Source organism: Carettochelys insculpta, chromosome 12, assembly GCF_033958435.1.
Source record: "Carettochelys insculpta isolate YL-2023 chromosome 12, ASM3395843v1, whole genome shotgun sequence".
Classification (NCBI taxonomy): domain Eukaryota; kingdom Metazoa; phylum Chordata; order Testudines; family Carettochelyidae; genus Carettochelys; species Carettochelys insculpta.
In genome coordinates, this window is record NC_134148.1 from 32196456 (window position 1) to 32219790 (window position 23335).

The 23335-nt window shown below is 43.6% G+C and overlaps 1 protein-coding gene across 5 annotated transcripts in view; it reads right to left on the bottom strand.

The window, feature by feature from the left end:
* The window catches only part of AGBL1 (AGBL carboxypeptidase 1), a 453395-nt gene that overhangs the window by 294752 nt on the left and 135308 nt on the right, over positions 1-23335 (bottom strand). For all 5 annotated transcript variants that reach the window (XM_075007044.1, XM_075007049.1, XM_075007045.1 and 2 more), the window contains 2 exons: positions 22591-22735; positions 19077-19230 (listed from right to left, as the gene is read on the bottom strand). In XM_075007044.1, the coding sequence (XP_074863145.1) occupies positions 19077-19230; positions 22591-22735 (299 nt within the window). The remainder of the gene's footprint in view (positions 1-19076; positions 19231-22590; positions 22736-23335) is intronic.

Sequence of the window (23335 nt, forward strand, 5' to 3'; positions counted from 1 at the left end):
GAGACACAGAGAAATTGAATGGGCCACAGGAAGTCAGTGGGAGAGCTGAGAACCGAACACACATCTCCTGAGACAAAGGTCCACTATGTTATCTGTAAGACATTCTTTAGCCACTATTTACAAGTTGGAGCCTGAGTTGCTACCTGGGCAATGAGGTAATTCTTGTCTACACTGACCCATAGTTCAGGCTACAGGGGCACACACCTAACTCTTCCACTGTGCTTCCCTAGCTAGATGTTGTGGGAGCCAACTAAAAGTGCCCCAGCAAGAATGTAATCCTCTTTAAACAGGCCTTTACTACCTTTTCATGTGTGCCCACAGTGTCCACACAGGGAAGCCACAGTGTACCACTCTGGCTCAGCTATTCACATCCCTTTCTTTCAAACTGAGGGGCAATGTACATGTAGCTTTAGGGGCTCCATCCTTATTTTAAAAGCATGGTGCACTTCTGTGTTCTTCAGCAACCACCAAACAGCACTACAGTGCCTCCAGGATATACTTAAGAGTGTTAGACAATTGCTACAGAATGTAGCAGTGTCAGTTTCAGTTAGGGGTCTGCAGCCTGTGGGTCCAGAGCGGCATGCAGCTCTTTAAGGACTTCTTTGTGGCTTCCAATGTTCTAAGGGCAAAGTAAAAAGAAAAATGAACACACACACACACACACACACACCCCTCCTGATTATTTTTGATAAATGGAGAATGTCCAAAACCTCAACAATGAACAACTCATATGTAATCATAACAAAATGATATGTGATCTCGAAACGTTGGATAAGTCCCCCTTTAAGATATGCAGTGCATTGTGGATACCATTGTATCTGTGTTTTGATTGTATTGCTAATAAAGTCTTGATTTTGAAAAGGAAGCTAGCGGCATTCCTACGGTGAAGGGCAAGACACATTTTAAGAAAGAAAACCAAAGTTAAACATGAAGTAAAATGGTCATAATTAAATTAGGTTCAGGAGTGAAAGTCAGGAGGATAGTGGTACAAATGCACACGTATAAAGTGTGAGGAAACAGAATATGTAAAAAGGTTGTGAACATCCTGCAACAAACATTTATCACATTTCAAATTATTGTGTGTATGCTGGTCTTAAAATATGGGTTACAAATAAATAAAATTATGCCATATTTTTAAGGACTATCTCATATTCACATGCACTGTGGCTCTTGAATTACTGAGGTTTTTTACCAAATTTAAAAAGCCTGTTCTTGCTCTTTTGGTTGCCAACTCCTGATTTGGATTTTTTAATGGGGCAAGCATGGAAAGGTTCTTACTCTCACATGCAGTCACACCCTGCTATGCCTTTGTACAATGAAACCCAGGCAGCCAATGTACCACGTATTCCACCCAAGGAGCCACAGTCCTGAGAGCCACACCCACCCATGTCTATTGCAGTTGTTTGGGGCACGAAATGTAGAAAGTAGGGAAAAAGGCCTCAAAAATCAGAGCTAGAAGAAAAGGTGGGAGGCTGTGGGGAGAGAGAAGAAAGGCTGCAGGAGATCTTGTCCATCTTCTTGTAAAAGAAAAACTGACAAGATCGTGGGCAAGAGAAGGGAACTCAAGGTGGAAAAGATGCAACCTCCTCACCACATGTTCTCATGGTTTTACCCCAAGACATAAACAACTCATCCCACATGTTCAGGTGCACAGACATTCATCACACACAACATACCCTCCACCTAGGCACACAACCTCTTACCCCTTTGCACGCTCACTTGTCTACACACCCACTGATCTTTAGCGAAAGGTTAAGACAGAGGTAAGCAATCCTGGGCATGACTGCCATGACTGGCACATGAGCCGATTTACATCAGCACACAAGGCAGGAGCTCAGCCCCACTCTGCCTCCCCCATGCAGCCGAGAGCCTGCTCAAAGCCAGGCCACCTGTGGATTAACAAAAGACAAGTTAATGCTACCAACCACCACCTAATCAGTAAAGCTCTGTATTTTAAATTTATTTATTAATGAAACTGTTGTAAATAGGGCTTTAAAAGGTGACTTTAAAAAGGTATCAGCAGCACTCAGACTGCACATGGATGCCCAAAAGTTAAATTCAGCATTCTGCCTTGGAAAGGTTGCTGACCCTTGGGTTAGGATATCTTCATTCTGACTAACTCACTGCCTGCTTCAAGGAACTTGAGCAACACAAGGACTAACCTTGCAGCCTCTCACAACAGCTCATTAAATTAAGTCAGTGAATATATAAAAGAAAGACATGTAAAAAAATTTAAAAGAGCTAGGGAAATTGCATTTTTCCCATAGCTAAGTAGCATGACAATTGCAACTGATAGAGCAAATTAAATTCTAAATGCACCAATGATTTGATAGATATAATTTTACTAAGTGTTACTGAGAAAATGCCTTCTTTGGAAAACAACATTAAGATCCAGAAAAAGGACTGTCAGCACTGGGGCTTGATTCGATTATGTGGAGTTTATTGGCATAAAGTTAAGAGGTGGAAGGGATTGCACATAACTGTTCAGAGATACAGAGTCCCTTTAAAAACACAAAGCTAACCCTAACAAAGCAAATGTTTAAAAGAGTTGTGGGGGAAACAGGTAGCTAACTAGCCTGAAACAAAACACGCACATATAATTTCTGTGTGGTAGATCTAGACAAGTAACTTGGGAGTCTGAAGACAGCTCTTAACAGATCCACATCCACAGCACAACATCCAGTGCAGCACTTGGTCTCCGTGCTGGTAATCTCAGTATAGAGACCAAGTCCTGAACATGGAATTTAACTCTGAGTCTTCTCTCAAGCACAGACAATGCTGTTCCTGCATTAGAGCCAAGGGGACGAGCTCATTGAGTTTCCAAGCATCTCATTTTGATGGAGTCAAGGATAACCCATCTTTTACAAAGCACAGTTTCAATTAAGTTATTGACAAGTTACTTTGCTGCATAATTGCTACTGCAGCTGATGAAGCAGTTTCCAGCCCATGAAAGCTTATGCCCAAATATATGTGTTAGTCCTTAAAGTGCCACAAAACTTCTGACATTTCACACAAAACTTCTTGGTAGTTTCGCTGAGGCTTAGTTGCTAACTTGTTCTAGTTTCTGACAATTCATCCATTGCTCACAATAAACCTCAATGTTTATGAGCAAATCTTAGCTGGGGGACAGACAGGGTTGCAAATTGTTCACCTCACCTACATGTTACACGTTATTCCTGATGTGCTATTGGTCAACTAAATCATATGGTGATTGTCTTGCTCTCTAATTAGATAACGGAAGCTTTTAAGTCAAACAAATGGGTCTATTCCTGCAATTCCTAATGGATCTGAATTGCAATTGGGAGATACACACACCAGGCCCTAGACCCACAAGGATTTATTTGTTGAACTGCCACTTAAGCACCTAAAACTAAAATTTAGAAATCTCTATGTCCCTGTATTTCTCTCAGGCAAATCCCTTTAGGTTCCTAAAAGCCTGCTGTGGGGCTTGGACACAGCCATCCAGGTGCCTAGCTCACGCTCCAGCAGTGTCCTCACACTAGGAATTGCCCTGCCTATGTCTCCTGTTGGGTCTGCTCAGTTACCAGTTTAGTCCTTGAATAAAAGAGGAGATGCCCCTTTTACAGTTTTCAACCCAACTATGTGATATTTCAGGGTGGCTTCCTCAGTGTCTCCTCCTGAAGCTGTTTCTCTTTATATGAATTGTCAATGGAGCAAGGACTTGAGTCTCCCATATCCGAGATGAATTCCTAACCTCTGGGCTATGGAGTTCTCTCACTCAGGCCTTATGATTATTTATACAAAGAAAAATGTCTTCCACAGAGGGACACCTTCTGCAGAACAGCTCATTGGTTAGGATGCTCATTTGAGAGGGTGAGATATGGGTTCAAATCCTTGTTCCACATACATCAGAGAGAGGAAGTTAACTCAGATCACCCATTTCCTGGGATGGTGCTCTAAGATCTAGACTAACAGAAGAGGGAAGGAGTGCCCCACCCTAAGAAAGGTCTTAGGTGCCCAACTCCAGGGCACAGTTGATACCTCTGAATCCTAAGGAAAGGAGATACCTTCCACCAACCTGGAGTTAGCTACTTGAGTCTGTTTCAAGAGGTGCAGTTTATTCTATTCCTCTCTTCTTGGTCTTTCCTATTGGTTACCTTAATCAGCTTGGTGGGTTTTGTGGATCCCATTCTTAGGCATCCAATTCTCCCCATCTATTGCATGGGGAACCTCAGCACCTAACTTGGGACAGTGGATTCTATCAGATGGAAGGGTTCCTAAGTATGTGTTGCTGCAAAACTGAGTCTCAGTCCCCTTTGTGGGTCAACCCCAAGGATTGAGCAATCATGACCCAGCTCAGAAAACAGGAGAATAAACAAGTGCAAATACTTAACAGTATATACACATATGTACCTGTTATTGCACTTATTAATGTGCACATAGAGCATTTAAAAACAGAGACCATCCTCCAAATTGCCATATAGTCAAAGATCCAAGCAACTAGTAAAAGATAGAAATCCAGTTGAACCACATGGCTCTGCATTAATTCAGCTAGCTCCTCTCACTAATGATCCACAGCCTGATCGGTCAACACATTGCGGCCAAATTGCCAAGAGGATCACAAGAGCAATTGTGATCTTCTCTGTCTATAGGGTGTGGCTGGACTGCCCAGCTGCTCTCTTGACAAAATGGCCACCTGGAAGAACAGCAGACAGGGCTGCCCAGTGTCCCAGAAGCCCTGTCTGTTGATAGAGGTCCTTCTGGAATATCCAGACTGGCTTTCTGTCTATAGATCTCTGTTGACAGAGGCATTATGCCTTGTGGGGCATGAGACAAGACTGTTGACAAAAATGCTGCATTCTGTCAATGTACTGTCAACAGAATGCCTTGGGAATCTGGATGCTCCCTGGGTTTTGTGGACAAAATGCCAGTTTTGTCAATAAAACCCTCTAGTGTAGACATAGCCCAGGAGATTTGCATGGTGTGTAGTATAATGGGGTCCTGATCCCTGCCTGTAGCTCGCAGTGCTTATCATAGTCTCTCATGTCAGATCACCTTTGCAGAGCCAGGGAACAGCATGTCTTCACCATTCATTCCTGCCCATGGTTTGGTCCTCCAGTATGTCTATTCTGGTCATGTCCAGCTGTATGGAGTCCGCCTCTACTTTGCACTGTGCTTGGGGTGGCACTTGAATAGATGCTAGGATGCTAAAGAAAATAATCCACATGATGTAGTGTCTCCCCGTTGTAATCTTTATTATAGCTGGTCTTGATTTCACATCCTATTGTCCTTTAACTTCTTCATTTGCCTTAACAATTCCATTTGACAACTGTCATCTTTCTACTGCTTGCATCCGTCTGACGTCTATTTCATTTTATGCAGTGACTTCCAGACCATTGAGTGATAGTGTTGGTCCACTGGTTTGATAAATGTTTATTTTTGTGCCAGAGAATGTTTTCCATGAGTTCATAATTTTGTGACAGTTGGCACTTCTCCTTTTAAATCCATACTTGATGGCACTGATAAAAATTCCTAGGTACATCTAAGATTCAACTTTATCTGCAATTTCACTGCTCCCACATTTCAACATTTATCTATTGTCCATTTTCCAAGATGCAACTGCTTTGTCTTCTTGGAATTTATTGTAAGCCCAGATTGACTACACTAGTTTACCAAGGTAGTGAAGAGTATCATCTTGAATTCAACTGTGTCTGCCTGTTGTACAATCTCATGCATATGATACAGATCTTAACTCTAGATCAGCCAATGTCACACCCTCTAACTAGTTTAAGAACATGATGAAAAGTGGCAGTGACTCCACGCCCCTTGTTTCAATCAGACTTTGTCTTGAGCCAGTTGCTTAATTTTCCACCAATGCTTACAGTATTGCAGAAGTTTTTGTACATAGCACATAACTGCAATTATCTTCTCTACAATACTGTATGGTTTTGTTACTTTCCATAATGCTTCCCTCCAAACTGAATCAAATGGTTTCATGAAGTCCATGAAAACAGCAAACCTCCTTAATCCCTATCCTCAAGACTGCAGTACAAACAATAATGATAGGACAGGAGCTTTTTGGCAGTAAATGAGCTAAAAAGGAGAAAGAAAAAGATTCTGGAAGAACCTCTCTCCCTCAACAAATCTGACAATTTATTAGACCATAACCATGAATCTTTTTACCTGCTCTGTTCTTCCATTCTTTTCCAGATGTATTAAGACCTGACAAATATCCAGCCTAGTTTTCAGTGACCAAGATTTGCAGTGGAAAAGCAGTGCTAATGATTAGAACATAGGAGTAACTACAGAACCAGAGAAAAACCACTTTCAGAGGCAGAAAAGGCCTTCACTTCATTTCAACAACACCCAGCAGAGACTGATTCACACCTCACTTCAAAACTTACTAGTTAAAGTGTGCTCTATTTCATGGAGAACACTTGCCAGCTGTGACCATTATTCTCTGACCACCTTTCCCACGCTAGTATGCACCCAAGAAGGTGTAGGATTCCCAGTAGACCACCTACTCTCTTCAGGTTTTTTTCTCTCTCTCTCTTTTTCCCTTGAGTTGTTTGTTAGCTTTGTAACTCAGACCCAAATGGTCTGCAGATTATCACCTGATCCCCAGACTAAGACCTATGATCACCTGGGAGGCAGCAAATTAGTCATAGGTGAGGGCTAAACCCAGCTCCCTTAAGGGGGCAGATCACCCTGGGACAGTCTGGTATCCTGCCTCTACAGAAGTGGCTAACACTTTGCATTTCAGAGGAAGCAAAAGCCTCCCTAATAGTGCATCGGGCCAACTGAGCAATGCTGCAGCAGGTGGAAGGAATTCCTCCCTGACCTCTCTTTAGTCAGTTTACGCTGTAGGGCATGACCTTTGATTACCCCTATCTTAGCAATCAGGTTATTATTGCTCATGAAGTTATTCAACCTCTGCAATCAAACTAGCTGTAAAGAATGCCCTCGCTTGGTAAGCCTGCCTTTGTCACAGACAGAGTAGATTTAGCTCAATCTGAATGCCTCTATAGCTAATTTATACAGTACCACACTGACCTTTTTAGAGTATGCCCCACAGCACTATGAGGGACTGGAATTTACTGCCATACATGGGAAATGTGTTGCTCAGAGAACTAATGGCTTTTTCAGGCTGTGATCTGAGCTTGGTAGCAGAAAGCTAGCAGCACCTCAATGCTCATTTACCATCTGAAGAAGAAAAATCAGCTTAGAGGCTCTTCTGGGCTATCTTTCATAGCTCTGCCAGCAGATGGGAGATTGGAAGTGCAGCAGACACAGGTTACTCAGAAGCCTCTCTGAGGAAGGGGAGATGGATTCTCCTGCCCTTCCCCTCCCCCCAGGAAAGGAAAAGTGTAGGTAACTAGTTGATACTACACAAGACCTGGAGTGTCACTGTGGCAGGTCTGGGGCAGTGTTTTCCAAAGATAGGTGTGTTGCAAAGAGCAGTCTAAATTTCCCCATCAGGGTTAGTAATGCACATGGCACTTTGCTGGCCGTATTTCAGTTTCAATGATTTATAACACACTTTTATATGGCATCCTGGGAGCCTCTGAGACACTTATGGTGAAAGCTAACATAGTGGAAAGCAAGCACAAAACAAAAAGCATCTGGTGTTTTGCATTTTACTATTCAACTGGTTGAACCACTCTAGTCCGGCATTTTCATCTTACCCTGGCATGATTTTAGTTAGCTAGATGTCCACTTATCATGGGTGTTGCCAAGTTTCCCATGGTCTCATAAAGTTTGTTTACAGCCACCAATAATGGCTGTCAGTGTGCTGTGCTGTTATTTAGCTCCAGTTTATCCCTAAAAGTCTTCTAAAAGCTCAGTAACCAGTGGAAGTGTTGGTAGTGCTGCTAGATAATACTGACCTCCTATTGTTCAGCAAATTCTCTCTTTCAGCACTGGTCAGGTCTCGAGGTGCAGGACTAGAGAGGTTCAACCAGTCTTGGGAAAGGCTCCAAGATGTTTAGAAACCCTTGAGTCTTCACAATGTTAAGAAGGTACCACCAGTATCCTGTCCTAAGAAGGCATCACCAGTGCACAGTGCCAGAGAGAAACACCAAAATAAAAGGCATAGTCTCCAAAATGGAAACTGAAAGGTTTTTCCAGAATATGCTAAAGTAGAAGTCCCTCAGGACTATGAGCTTTAAAAGGTAAGTAGAGGCAAACTGCAGGACAGCCACTACGGTACACAAACATCTTACTTCAGGCTGGCAGTTGTGTTTGCTAATGTGTCTTGTAAGACAACATGGACATCTTTTCCCTCGGTAAAGAATTCCACTGGTTCCATCTACTCCAAGGCCTATTAGTCAAGCAGCTTCAGATCCTTGCTCAGTTTCCTCCCTGCATTACTGGCTGCCCTGACTAATTGAATTCAGTGCTGTAATATGCATTTTGCCAGACTGCAGGCTGACTGCAGTCTCAGTGCTGTGAAGGCTGAGTCAGCTCCCACACCAGGCACTGGAATTCAAAAAGCAGCTGATGCATTATGGAACACGTCCGTGAGCATTGGTTTGCAGGGAAGGAAGTTCTTCTCTTTCTCAGATTTCTGTACTATTCCACCAGCCACCTCCTCTATTACCAAGGGTGTTTGCATTCAAGCAGGAGCGTGCCTTTTTAGGAGTCCCTCTTCTTCATCTGAAAGCAGCAAACCATGGCTTGGAACACTGTAATGAGCTGCTGTGGAGATGACTGGGATGTGACCAGCAGAAGATGGAAACGAGAGGTGAATTTCCTGAGATGTTTTGAACAACCTTTGCCAACATCCATTTAGGGTCGTCTTTGTGCCCCTCAGCTTTAAGTATTTGATGACCCAGCTATTTGTGAAAAGAAAATTCAGGGTCTGGCTTCTATAACAACCTACCAACATGGGATAAGCCCAAGTTTTACTCAGAAACAGGCTCTTTTTCATTAAGGATATCTGCATGAAAACTGAAGTTGTGGTTTTCACAATCTCTTGTTTCTTCCTGTCATCCAAGGCCAGAGGCCTGTGTTGTGTTGAAAATAAGTAACATGGTTTCCACTAGTGTTGTTAGGAACAGCTCTGATGAACATAGAATTATTGCAGTGCAAAATGTAGTACGAGAGAAGGAAGAGTCAGGTGCAGAATATCTATGGTAAAAGAGGAAGTCACAGCTTAAGAGACAGTCTTGGAAACAGAAATGCTTTGTTGCCCCACAGAACAGGTGCAACATGGCCTATGGTAGTGCCCTGGCAATGTGCCCCACCCTCATCTGAATAGGGACCATGTCTGGGGGCAAGGGAACAGTAATGGGACAGCAACATTGGCTGTACTGCATGTATTTGTGGAAGATATGATCTAGTACAGAGGACAGCAACCTCCAACCCAGGCACCAAGAGTGGCATGGGAGCCAATTTTCACTGGCACACCAGGTGGGAGCTCAACCTCACCCCTCTTCCCCCATGCAACTGGGAGCTTGCTGAAAGCCTGTGGATTAACAAAAGACCAGCTAATGCTACCAACCACCACCTAAACAGTAAAGCTCTGCATCTTCATTTATTTATTAATGAAGCTGTTGTAAGTAGGACTATTAGTGATTTTAAAAAGTATCATCTGCACTTGGACCGTACATAGAGGTCAAAAAGGTCAAATTTCAGCACTCTGCCTCTGAAAGGTTGCTGACCCCTGATCTAGTGCATAGATGTCATTAATAGGATGACTGCTGTGCTGGGGATTGTTACCGTTTCAAAGCTGCACAGCACTGTGCTCTTGAGTTAGAGCTCCAGCAACACCGCTACAGCCTTGTCTTCTAGCCACTAGAAAAATCTTCACTTACAAAAGAAGGTGTTCTGCATCTCTCTATTAACGTTGTTGCATTACAGCCCTATTTGAGGAGTACCTTTTCTTTTCAGATGGGCTAGCCCCAGAAAAGCAGTGATCTAATTTGTTCCCTGTTTTATTAGAAGACATGTCACCTCCATTTTTGAACAAGATATTCAAAAGAAATGTGAATCAGCTTTCATAATTTACATGCAGCGTTGGTTGCCATGCAGAGAGCAGGCATGGTTATAATAACTCGGGAGTCAATAATTCATAAACTATAATGCATTATTAATCAATTATCGAGGCCTGAATTACATTTAATGAGATTAAACTGATTGGAGCACTAAGCTGTTTGAATCATATTGATTTAATCAATGTGCTTAATTAAACTGTGTACATTTTCCGCACAATCATTATTTCCCAGTATCCTGTAAAAGTGGACTCTTTGCTATTCTTCATTCAGGAATTGTTCTTGAAAATTAGTTGAAAATTAGTATTTAAAGGTAAAGTGTCTTGTTATCTTTTTATTTAAAAAAAAATCAAACTAGATAATGTGCCACCCCACTCGCTTGTATCTGCACATTAGGAAGTGTGGCAATGGTAATCCAAAAGATTTGTAGATACCCAAGCGAAGCTGTATTCTAAGCTGAAGAGGTCAAGCAAGCACAGCCCAACCATCATCATCATCATCAGTCTTCATTTATCCAGTCTGGAGAGCACAAAGAAACCTTGAGGACTATAGGCACCTATATATACCGACCCCGTACGTCATCTTTACCACCATCTTGGGTGTCCTCCACCCCAGCCAAAAGACTTAATTAAACACAAGCAAATGCAGATACCTTTCATTGTTAAGAACCTCAACATCTTCTCCAGTCTTCTCTGGAATATTAAGAATAAGGGTTCCTTCAAAGATGGGGTTTCTTTTCAAAAGAGCCCTGTCTACACTGCTTTTTTTTCTTTTGAAATAATCTCTTCTGAAAACAGGTTACGCAAATGAAGCATGAGATACGCAAATCAGCACCTTATTAGCATTTCTGATTTCCCTTATTTGCATTCCTCTTTTGAAGGAGGAATGCATGTGTAGACACAGTTGCTAAAACCTATAGCAAATCTCCCATTGATTTCAGTGTGTGCAGGACAGAGCCCCATGACATTATGATGGTTACTGTTCTGTGATGGGAATACAAGTGCAATTCAAATCAGCTGAGGACAGAATTATATTAGGAAATTCCCCTGTAACTTTGTTACAATTCAGTGTGCTTCAATTTCTCCATCTGTAAAACTGGAATTAATACTTTGTATAATTCTTGTAACAATGATAACTCCTCATTCTTACCTACCTCAAAGAGAGCTGATGAGGCTAAATATATTAATGTTTGAAAAGCACTTTCAGACCCTCTGATGGAAGGCATTATAAAACAGAACAGTATTATTAAGGGACAGTAAAATAATAGGTTATCACAACTAGAAGACATCTACTGTACCAATTTAATGCATAGCAAATAAGGGTGTTTCAAAAATATTTTTATCAACTTTTTATGTAAATGTTGGTTTTATTTAAACAAAACCGTTTCTAAACACAACTATTTTGATGAAATTTCATTCCAGAAAAAAAAACAAGTGTTTTAAAATTGTCAAAACATCCATTCTGACATTTTCAAAAATGGAATATTTTTATCTTCCATTTCAAAACAATTTTTGCAACAAAATTAATTGTTTATAATGTAAAAATACTTGTAAAAGTTTTAAGAGGTCAAAATCAGAGGAACATCAGAATGGACATACTGGGTCAGCTCAATGGTCCTTACGGCCAAGTTCCTTGTCTTCTGACAGTGGTGACTGCCAGACTTTTCAGAGGGAATGAACAAAACAGAGTGATCAATTATCAGATAATCCATATCCTGGCACCTAGCCCAGATGTCTAGCAGCCAGAGTATGTATATACTGTACAGCAAAGAAAAAAGCATGGCTGTCCCCTGTGAGGTGACTCAGGCTCACAGAGTTTAGGCTGCAGGATTAGTTCGTTGCTGTACAGACTTCTGGGCAGAGTCCCAAGCTCTGGAACTTTGGCAGTGTCCTAAACCCTGGGTGCCAGGCCAAACAGCAATAAAATAGCCCCACATCCTGAGCCCCATGACCGAGTCAGCGAGCACTGGCCTGCTGCAGGCCCTTCTTTGCTGTATGGACATACTGTCAGAGGCTTAGGGACACCCAGGCCGTGTCTACACTGGCACAAATCTTCGAAATAGCCATCCTAATGGCTATCTCGAAGATTACTAATGAGGCACTGAATTGAATATTCAGCACCTTGTTAACATTAGCATGCTTTCAGCCACGGTGCTTTGAAAACACCCCTTTGAATGCCCGTGGCTCAGCACAGCTACACGGGGGTCCTTTTCGAAAGGACCCCGCACATTTCGAAATCCCCTTAGTCCCTTATGGCCTCATTTGTAATCTTCGAAATGGCCATTAGCATGGCTATTTCGAAGATTTGTGCTAGTGTAGACACACCCCCGAGTATGAAAAATATTTTGATTTTATTCGATCAAAGTACTTTGATTGACCTCAAACAAATTTTGTTCCACAGGAATTTTTTTGTTTTCGTTCCTTTCTGGAAATGGAAAAAAATTCCAAATTACACAAAATGTTGCTCTTCCCCAGCCCTAACAGTGCGTCAGTTAAATCCATTGGAAGAAAGGTTCAGCTCCCTCCACACAACACAGCCTAAGCTGCCACAAATTTATTAACTTCCTTACGTTTCTAGACTTTAATTTAGTCATCTGTTACAGTGACAAGGCACTGAAATGCTTGTTCTCATTTAGAGGGAAAACTTTTCTCATTACCTTGGTAACTGAATGAATCTTTTAATTATAGATCTTTGGGTGGCTAATCCATCTATTCATCCTTCTATTTACCATAACTTTCAGTGGACTAAGCAGCTGGTATCCCTCCCAGACATTCCTTCATGATGTCATTGGTTCCTACTTACAGTAACATGCCTGACAAAAGGGTTTTCAGCTTTCTTTGGAAAAACACTTAATTTGAACTGGAAGCTCTCCTGGGTAGATTGTGGCAGATACTGTGTCTATGCTCCTGTCCAAATGTTTCTTCCCATACACGTTGAACATAAGAACAGTTATACTGGATCCACCTACCCCAGTATCCTGTCTTCTGACTGTGGTCAATACCAAGTTCCTCAGAGGGAATGAACAGAACCGGTAATCATCAAGGCCATGTCTACCCGTGCCCCTCCCTTTCATAAGGGGCATGTTAATGAGGCACTTCAGAACAGGTTAATGAGGCCCTGACATGCATATTCAGCACCTCATTAGCATAATGGTGGCCAGTCGCACTTCAAAAGTGCTACTCTCGAAATGCAGACTGGCTGTATAGATGCAGGTGCTTTGAAATAAACACCACACTTCGAAATTCCCTTATTCCAAACTTATTTTGGGAATAAGGGAATTTCGAAGAGTGAGGTTTATTTCAAAGCACCTGCATCTATACAGCCAGTCTGCATTTTGAGAGTAGCACTTTCAAAGAGCGACAGGGTGCCATTATGCTAATGAGGCGCTGCATATGCATGTCATCATCTCACCAACCTGTTCCAAAGTGTCTCATTAATATGTCCTTTGCCAAAAGGAGGGGCACGTGGAAACACAGCCCAAGTGATCCATCCTGTCACCCATTCCAAGCTTCTGACAAACAGAGGCTTGGAAACCTTTCCTGCCCACCCTGGCTAATAGCCATTGATGGACCTATCCTCTATGAATTTAGCTAGCTCTGCTTTGAACCCTATTAAAGTCCTGGCTTTCATAATATCTTCTGGGAAGGAGTTCCCCAGGTTGACTGCACTGTGTGCGGAAGTACTTCCTTTTGTTTATTTTAAACTTGCTACCCATTGATTTCATTTGCTGACCCCTAATTCATGTTTAAATAACTTTTTCTTATTAACTTTCTCCATGCCAGTCATGATTTATAGAACTCTATCATATCCTGCCTTAGCCTTCTCTTTTCTAAGCCTGTAAAGTGACTACTTGAGATTATTGTTTTCCCTTCTATCATTTCTTATCACTAACAGAACAAGAAAGTTGGTGGGAAAAAACTCCTTTCATTCTCTCTGTGCACATCTCGTACGTATGAGCTTCTCAGACCCATACATGCTCTAAACTGAGGTAGAACACCCATCTTGCTATTTCAAGTCTCCTACCACAAGTCTGTCTGTCTTCTACAGGGCCGGAAGTCATGCCCCAGCTGCACTGCACACATACATTTGATCTCTCTGAGTCTCATTTTTCCCATCTGCAATTTGGGAATAATGGTTCTTCTTTGCCTCACAGGGATGTTGTGATAAATGCATTAATGATTGCCAGGTGCTTACACAGTATAGGGATAAGGGTCATAGAAGTAACTAGACAGACAGACAAGTCACCCCTGTTGAAAATCCTGGACACCTGAGAGCACTGCAATGGCAAATCCATAGTGTGCTCCCACTGCAGCATGGCACAGGGCATCTTCAACAGCTCTTACGGGGCTAATGAGTTCCATGTCTGACAGGTTGCTGGGCTGGGCAGATTGAATGCATGATGCTACGGTCTCAGAATATGCAAACTAAAATGGAACACCCCCTTTGCTTGCCTTTCAAAAGTGCTCCCATCATCTGGTATGGAATCGTTTCCTTCCCTTGGGGTGGTAACATAGGGCCAAACCTGAGAAAAGCAGAGTACCGAGAACTCCCCTTGACTTCACTGGGAGCTACAACAGCTCAGCACCTCTCAGAATTTGGCCCTTTGATGTTCTAGCTGCAGCTTCTTTCGCTTGAGATTCTGTCCCCCATCATCCTGCCCAGGAGACACATTTCCATCCTCCACCCAATAAAGCAAAAGTGTGCGCCTGGAACAGTTGGGATCAAAGCCTCCGAAGGGGATTCTCTTTCACAACCATTATATTTCTTCCCCTTCATGCCATCAATTTTAAAAACACTCAGAAGTGACAACTTCAAACCCACGGCAGATGCAGTGCAGCAGCTCCTTACACCCAGGGGAGCTTGCAGAAACCTGCTTTGTTAGGATATTATGAGAACCGCTCCTGTCTTCCGAGGAAAAGCTTTTAGCATAATTTGGCAAGCTCAGCTTGTCCGGAACAACTCTTTGTGAGAGGCAAAAAAGGGGGGTTGTATGAGAAATGAATAGAAGGAGGAGAGGAGCGGCACAGACAATCCTCCTGCTCTTCAAACGAGCATCCCACATGCTGGCTCCATGGGAGACAAGTGGGGCTTTTTTTAGCAGAAAATAAGCAGGGGCCTTATCGCTGGGGCAACAGCCAAAGAGGCTGTACCCCATTGAGTGTTTCAACTCCAGATAGAAAACAAGGCGAAAGGTGCCCAAGCACAGCAGTTTGCCCCTGCCACCCAGCACCGTGTGGTCGTCTTAAAATCAATCTTGTCTAGGCTCTGCTTTACTTCCGTTCTTAGAGCATCGCATGGATTCAAATGTCTACCTGAGATGGACATCAGGATCTTCAGATCTGCAGGGCTCCACTCCCAAGAGACACTGTGACCAGTGCAATGGAGTGTGGTCCTATTATGCTAGAGAGCCAGCACCATGTGCTGACAGCTACTCTTAGCTACGTGGCTGTATCACCCTGTGATTGTGTGGACTGAGCCCCAAAGCTCTACTGGAGACTAGAGGCCTTGCTGCACCCGATCTCAGTGAGAGGAGCAGAAGAGAAGTCCCCCCTGGCAGGACAGAGTGGCTGTCTCTACAGCAGCCAATCAGGAGCCAGCAGGCTGATATGAATGAGTTCTTTTAAGGAGCTCAACCCAGGCAGCTCTCTACATCAGTGGTGTCCAAAAGAAATTTAACAATCACCACAGCCCCTCCCCCAGGCAGGGCTGCCCCCTGAGCCAGGCACCATCTCCCACCTGCACCCAGGCACCCTATCCCCCACCCCCCCGAGTCAGGCACCCCCCACCCCTCCCGCAAACTGCTGTGACTCACTGAAGCCACCGGCGGAGCTTCACTGCACAAGCTGCCCCGCCACCACGAGCCTCACAAGCTGCTGCAACCCACTCCAAGCTAGCCAGCATGAGCCACCCCATGCTGCACTGAGCCTCACCAGTGCCAGCCACCCGAACCGCTCTGAGCAAGCTGTGAGTTGCACTGCCCCAAGCAGAGGGTGAGAGCTGCCTGAGTTAGCCGGCGCCAGCCACCCCAAGTGGTTCTATGCTGTCTCAGAGACCAGCAGCACTTGGGACAGCTCTGAGTGGAAGCTGAACTTAGACCTGGGCAAGGCCCCAAGCCTAACCCAAGAACTGACAGCACTGTGGGCAGGGCTAGTCAGGTCCTAGCCCCAGAGCCTTGGAGACAATCAGGCAAAGACCTTACGCAGCACCCCTTTGCCATAGAGGGGCACTCACAAGCAGGTGGACCCCGTTACGTGCCCTCGGTGGGACTGTACAACCCCAGACTGGAGACATTGTAGCTGGGGGCAGTACAGCTACACTGTTGGCGCAGGGTGCTGGCCCCGGGTGCAATGGGACCACGCTCCTCTCCACTGGCCGCAGTGTCTCTTGGGAGTAGAGCCCTGTGACTCTGCAGATCCCAATGTCTATCCACAGAAATCTGCATCTGTGGGTGGAGATTTGTATCTGTATTTGTATTTCTATCTGTTCTAATATGTTAGGAATGATAATAGCACAAGAGGAAAACTGCATGATCACAAAAGCAGGCAAGAGGTGAGTGCAGAAAAAGGGGTCAAGGTAACTGTGCTGTTATGAGACTTGGGGTCCTCGTAATCTAAGCAAGGGGAGGAAGGCTTGGTCAAAAAAACACACAATTTTCTCTGACATGCTGTGAATGTGCAACTTCTGGGATCATACACAGCTAGTGCTTCTCATTAACAAGTTGCACATTAATAAATTTAATTCAGACAAATGTAGCCATCCTTGCACCACATTAATCAAAAGCCTGACAAGACCAATCTAAAGAGCCGAGAAAGGAAAATAAAGCATAGCCAACACAAAGGGTGTCATGCACTGATTTTCTATCTATCTCCTCCTCCGCCATCACCCACAGACCTGCATTCCTTATGTGCAGAGTAACTCCCCGCTAAATCTAAACTTCTAAGCCGATAGCTCTATCCAGCTCAGCACCCTGCTGTATCTGCCCACTTTACCCTGGTGAAATGATCTCTTTCTTTGCCACTCCCCTGGCTGGAATGATGAAAACAGAGAAAACTTATTAGGTATAAAAGCAAGACCAAGCCCAGCAATTACACAGCTCTGGAAAACTGGGTATCTTATATATGTTGTTGAAAAAAAAAATCTCTCAAGAAAAAATATATACAGGGAAAGAACAAATTTGAAAGGCAAGCAAAACTACTAAAGTTACTTGGAGACATCTATCGCTCAAATGCCTAGAAAGGAAAAGAAAGAACAAAGGCTGTCATCAACTTCTAGTCATTCCTTCCTTGGTTGAGACCTCCCAGGACCAGAGGGAGCAGGGACAGCATGTTCCTTCCCGGCAAGTAAACAGGACTGCACCAAATAAATACCTGATTTATATGGAGTAGAAGCTAATTGCTCAAACCAATGTGGCAACAATAAAAATAACAACAGCTCTGCCAACACTCAAGTTCTCTCCTGCTTCAATAGTGCCTCTAGTGTCCAGTGGATAACACTCTTTAACTACAAGTTTGAAGTTGGCATCACACTAGTTTTGCTTGAAAATTTCACCCTGACATGCTGCATGCCTAATAAGAAATGGGGATAATTCTACAGCCAGCACTCCCTAAGGGAAAATTGATGGACACTTTAGGACAGGAGAACATAACCACACTATAATTAAACGTCAATGTAATTAAAGTCACTATGTTATAAACTGGATCCAAAATGGAGCCTGTACTTTTCACCAGGCCTAGAAAGGGAAACAAGCAAAAAGGCAAAATACTCAGATGATATTATTTTGAGTGTTCAACTAGTCCCTGTAGTAGTACTCAATTCCAAGGGTATGTCTACACCACCAAGCTTTGTCAGCTACACTTACGTCAACACCCTAGAGTTGGCAAAACAAAAATCAGCAGAGGATGTTCACTCTTGCTCCCTCTGTCAACAGATCACATCCACACTGAGGTCACCATCATCGATACAGAGAGCAATGTACTGCCTGTCCCACAGTGCAGTGTTGTGGGAAGGCAGAACTGATCCCTGTGCATCTTGTGATTCCTTCCCAGTTCTCCTACAGCCTCCTCTGCTGCCTGGAACAGCATCATGAGTAGCTCTGTGAGCTCTCAGTGCTGAGGAATGTCAAATCAGCACAGCAACTTGTCCCCCTCCACCTGCAGCAGCAGCCTGCCTGCCAGGATGTTCCTGGTGCAGGGTGGAACAGCAGCAGTCTAATGATTTGGTGTTTATTCTACAAACAGAGCACAACACTCAGCTGTCAAATACGCCCTGGAGCTTTGGAAGAGGAGGGGTGCATGCCTATGGGGCAGCAGAGAACAAAACCCTGAGCCGAGCCATCAAGGACAGGCCTTGTGGGAAACTGGAGGAAGCCAGTTCCATGGACAAAGCTAACAGCTGTGTCTACACTGGCTCTTTGTTGACCACAAAGGGAGAGGAACAGGGAAGAAAAAAAAGAAGAACAAAAACAAACCTCTCCTGGGGTGGGAGGGTTTTTTTTTTCTGAAACTGGGAATTTTCCCAACAAAAATTACATTATAGGGCCTACGTTCTGATTATTTTGTCACTAAAGGAAGTTTTAGTCACAAAACCTTGTAGTGTAGACAAAGCCTCATATGTCTGTGCTCCCTTTATGTACTGATCCAGTGTTGAAGTCAGTGGGAGTCCCACACATATACCTCCAGGGTACATCTGATAGGGTGCAAGTTCAAAAACCAGAACCTTCATAGAATTGTATTACTGGATCTTATTGATGTAAAGATGTCACTTTCTATTAGACATTGCATCCCCAACAGATCCCAAAGCAATGTATGAAGTTCGCCAATCTGAAACGGGTATTCCTTCACCCACAGCAGCTACCTTGGGTGTTCAACCTATCAGCTTTAATAGCATGAAGCATGCACATGTCGCTCTATAGATTATTGTTGAAAGCCAGGGTGAATGCTCTGCCCAGCTGAATCTAAAGTGAACATCGATGGAGACAGAATAGAAATAAAAGACTTGGAATTTGGCCCTGGGAAACCAGGTTTAAATCTGTTTCTAATGCAAAGTGCCATAGGATCAACAAAACCCAAAAGTATCCAATACCTTAGTTATGTCTCACTTTAAAGGTTTTAGGTAAGTACTTACTGAACTCCTCCAGGTCAGAGCTGCTTTTAGTCTCTGGCATGGCAGTGATGGTGAGCAAGGGGCATGGATTTCCTCCCAGAGTCTGGCACAGCATCTGCTGCCTGTAGTACACCTTCTTGGGGTTCCTGGTTTCTTCCAGGATGTCAAGGTGGGACTGAGAAAGAAGCAAGGAACCAACTTTACAAATGAGCTCTCAGTGTTTGAAAACTTACTTTATTTTGGTCACCGATATTTAAACTGCGCCCTTACCTTCAAATCTGGGCGATCATTTCCTCTGTTATTACCCACTCAGTTACCCTCTTCTTTCTTTCATCAGTCAGAACTGCCTCCCTCACGATATCTGATGTGAATGCCCCAGTAGGTTCATTACAACATCGACACTTTTCCCACAGGAAACCATAGCTAAAACTCATCAGCTCAGTTCACACAGGACACCAAGCAATCACCAGATGGTAACAACTTTCAGTACCTACCAACCTCTGCTAAATTTCAGCCAGTGACCTAGAGGCAAAAGACTCCAAATCTGACCATCAGCCTTTGATGCATCTGTTCATTCCACCCCAATCACTTAGTGTCTACTTGAACAAAGTAGTTGGATCCCTATGATGATCTATTTTATAAACCAATTACTGTATAGAATAAATGTATTTATTACACCTATTTAATTATCTTGCACAGACATATAGGATTTGTTAAATCAGTTACTTCTCTGCTGTGTTAACCACTGAAACTTCATAGAACCATTGCTACAATAGATACCATGTGATGGACCAGCTACATGATAGCTTCACATGCAAACATTTAGAATATAATTTTTTTAAAAAAATCAAATACAGCTCATCAAATACTTTTGATCCTACTGGTAAAAAAAAGCAGTGCACTAGCAAAGGGGTGCACAAATTGGGGGTCAGGCCCCATCAAAAGGCATAAAATTTTGTAAGGGGTGCAGCATGATCGGTTGCTGGGTCTCAGGTTCATCCACCTCATTAAAAATGTTGAAATGTGTCACTGTTTTTATGTGTGTGTAGTCACATTTCTATGCCAATTAATAAAGTTTTTACATTCTACATACTTCTTTCCTTATGCAAGCTGAAAGGATTGTTTTTGGGTTTTGTTTTTTTTCATATGAACATAACCAAGATTTCCCTCAGTTTGGATTACATTAGGCGGGTGGCATGGCCCTGCTAATTGCAGGGACAAAAAGTGGAGCCTGACATAAAAAGTTTTCTCATCCCTGTACTAGTGAGTGCATCTACTGAAAATGAAGTTCCTCTGTATATATGCTGTAAATATGTCTGCAATTATTAAAATATATATGGTATTATTAGAAATGCTCTCAGATCACTAACTCTCCATATAAGTTTATCATCTTCCCAAATGCCCTTGGATTACTAATCACATTTACTTTATTACTCGTCTGTAAGAAAAGACATATTTCACCCACAGATACACACTCTAAAATAAAACCTGCCAGTGCACAGACCTGAGCTAGAATTTGTTCTTCATGCAAATTACAGTAGTATAATAATCAGCCAAAGGAAAATGTGCAAGTCCCATCACTCACGTCATTTTAAATTAGCCTGGCAAAAGCTGATCTGGAAAATACATTGTAGGCAACAATCCTGCTTTGGCCACCAGCTGGACATAATTACCTGCTCTTTTCCACCACTAATATCCACTGTCCAAACACTGTTGCCCTTGACTTAGTTTTAATTCATTCAGTCCTTCCTGAGGCAAAATCCTCATAGGCTTCAAGAAGCATTTTGTCTGGGTAAGCCATTGGTGAGAAATGAGCAAATACTTTAGGATTTGGCCCTGGGACTCTAAAAACGACGAAATGATTCTATTCTTTCAGGCAAGATAATCAGGGATTCAGACAGGGTACAAACTCTCAAAGCCTTGCATGCCCCCATACCAGCAGAAGGATGCAATACATACTGTAATCATAACTAGGTACCGTACTGCGGTAATAAAAAATTCAGTAGGCCCACTCTTCACATCCCTCTTTGTCTCAGTTCCCTGCTCTCCTCCTGGCTCCAGCACACATCTGCCTTTGCATTATCTGTTAAATATATGCCACATTCAATTTCTGGAGCTCTCTCTGGATTCCACTTTAGTTCATGGAGGTAATTGTCCCCCAGGAGCCTGGTGCAGATAGGTATGCATACATGTTTTGGACAGCCAAGGTTTGACCTGAGGGATCTCTGGTGAATCCAGCTTTTCAGAGCATCTTTAGTGGGATGCGAAGCAGTCAACTTCCTGCTGTGTTTGGGAATGGGAATGAATCGAACACAGGCTACATTGCCATGCTGGGCTATTCTCATGTGGCTGGTGTTACCTAAGAAAAGAGGTTTTGTTCTCCTTGCTGATTTGCTCCTCCATTCTTGTGCAAAGACACAATGGTACATTTAATAAAGTCTGAGCTTTAGAAAGAGTCTGCAGGGGCCCAGAATAGTTCCATCCATCCATCTACTGCAGGGACTGGATAGAAGGCGCTGATGGGAAGAGGCAGCCTGAATGCCCATCATCTTCACTTTTGAGAAGGCCTCTTCATACTCAAGGGGGAAGTGAAGTGCTGCTTTGGATCCTCTATTTGCCCCCTCCCCCTATGTCTCCCTTCTTTAGAAGTCTTGCCTGGGGCATTTCACCAGTGTAAGCTTGACACTGCTTCCCCCTCAACCCTTCCCCAGCACATTCATCAACTGCCCAATGAAGGCAATAAGGAGCACCATGATTGGCTCTTCCCCTCCTCTGGAGGGCAAACACTGCCCTCCATTTCAGCACAGCTTCGGGACAGTACAGCCTTTTGCTTTGGGTTGTTCCCCCCAACCCCAAACACACACACACACACACACACACACACGCACACACATTGTGATCACATCTGGGAGGTGCCTAACTGGGGCAGAGAGCACACCTCACAGAGCAAATCTGAAGCAGGCCCCTCACCTCCATATTGCATGGGGCAGACAAATATTAGCCACATAGGAGAAACAATCAGCCTTTTCCTGCTAGGTTTTCCATTATCCCAGAGCGGCCCATACTTCTCAGGATGGGATGCTGGAGCATAGAATGAAAGAGGACATGTTTGGGTTGGCTGGTAAATGTTGAAAGTCACAGCTTGTTCCATGCAGACAACGTTGAAGGCTATCTTTGGCTTCATCCCAACCACCAGGACAAGTGTGGACAAGGCAATGAAAGTCTAGAAAATGGCTAGCATCCTGTGAGTAATGCCACAAAGGGCCATATCAAATACTACTCATACTCAATAACAAGCAGTCCTGTGGCACCTTAAAAACTATCAAATTTGCTACGTCATAAGCTTTCATGGGTAAAATCCACTTCCTCAGATGAAGTTCATGATCTAAGAAATTTGTTAGTCTCTAAGGTGCCACAAGATTGATTGTTATTTGTGATGCTACAGACTAACACAGCCACACACTGAGACTATTACTGATAATGAGGCTAGCTCCCCTCCCTTGTTCCCATTAGTCTTGGGACAGGCCAACATTACCATCAGCGTGGAGTAAGTGTAAGGGTAATGGTAGGCCAGATAACAGACATCCTCCCCATGAGGGAACGTGATGGTGAAGGTGAGTGTGTAGTAGGATTTCCCTCGCACGCCTCCTGCTGCGGCTGCACTACGTCGGTAATGGTTTCTAAAGGAAGAGAAAGAGGAAGAATTGATTGTAGTCAGTTTTCGGGTCCTCATCTTGTATGTTCATGCAAGAACTGAACAGTAAGAGAAGTCTCCATCCTGAATGAGCTGTGACAGAGCTTCAGACTCAGCTGTGCCTGGTGCAAACTCTAAGTGGTCCAAATTCAGAAGCAGTTTACTAGTTCCACAACAGACATAATGCAGCATGCAACACAGGGCTACTGAAAGTCTCCGGCGCACAGCTACGGGCCATGTTACAGCAGGTAGGGGAGAAACTAGGGGAAGCAGCAGACAAGGAGACATAGCTGACGTTGATGGTTAATGCCAGCATGCACAGCAGGATTCTAGCAAGTTATCTGAAATCCAACGATCAGAGAAGACCGGTGGGGGCGCGGAGGGTGCAGAAGTTAGAGACGGAGATAATGCTAGTGGCAGCATTGAACATAGTTTGACCCTGCCAGTCCTGTGCCCACGGGGCTAGGCTGGGCTGACTTGTCGGAAGATAACAATTCATTTAGTGTGAGGCACCAGGAGATGGATGGGTGGGAAGAAATTAAGAGTCCATGAAGATTTTGGAGGAGTAGAAATTGTAGGTGCACTG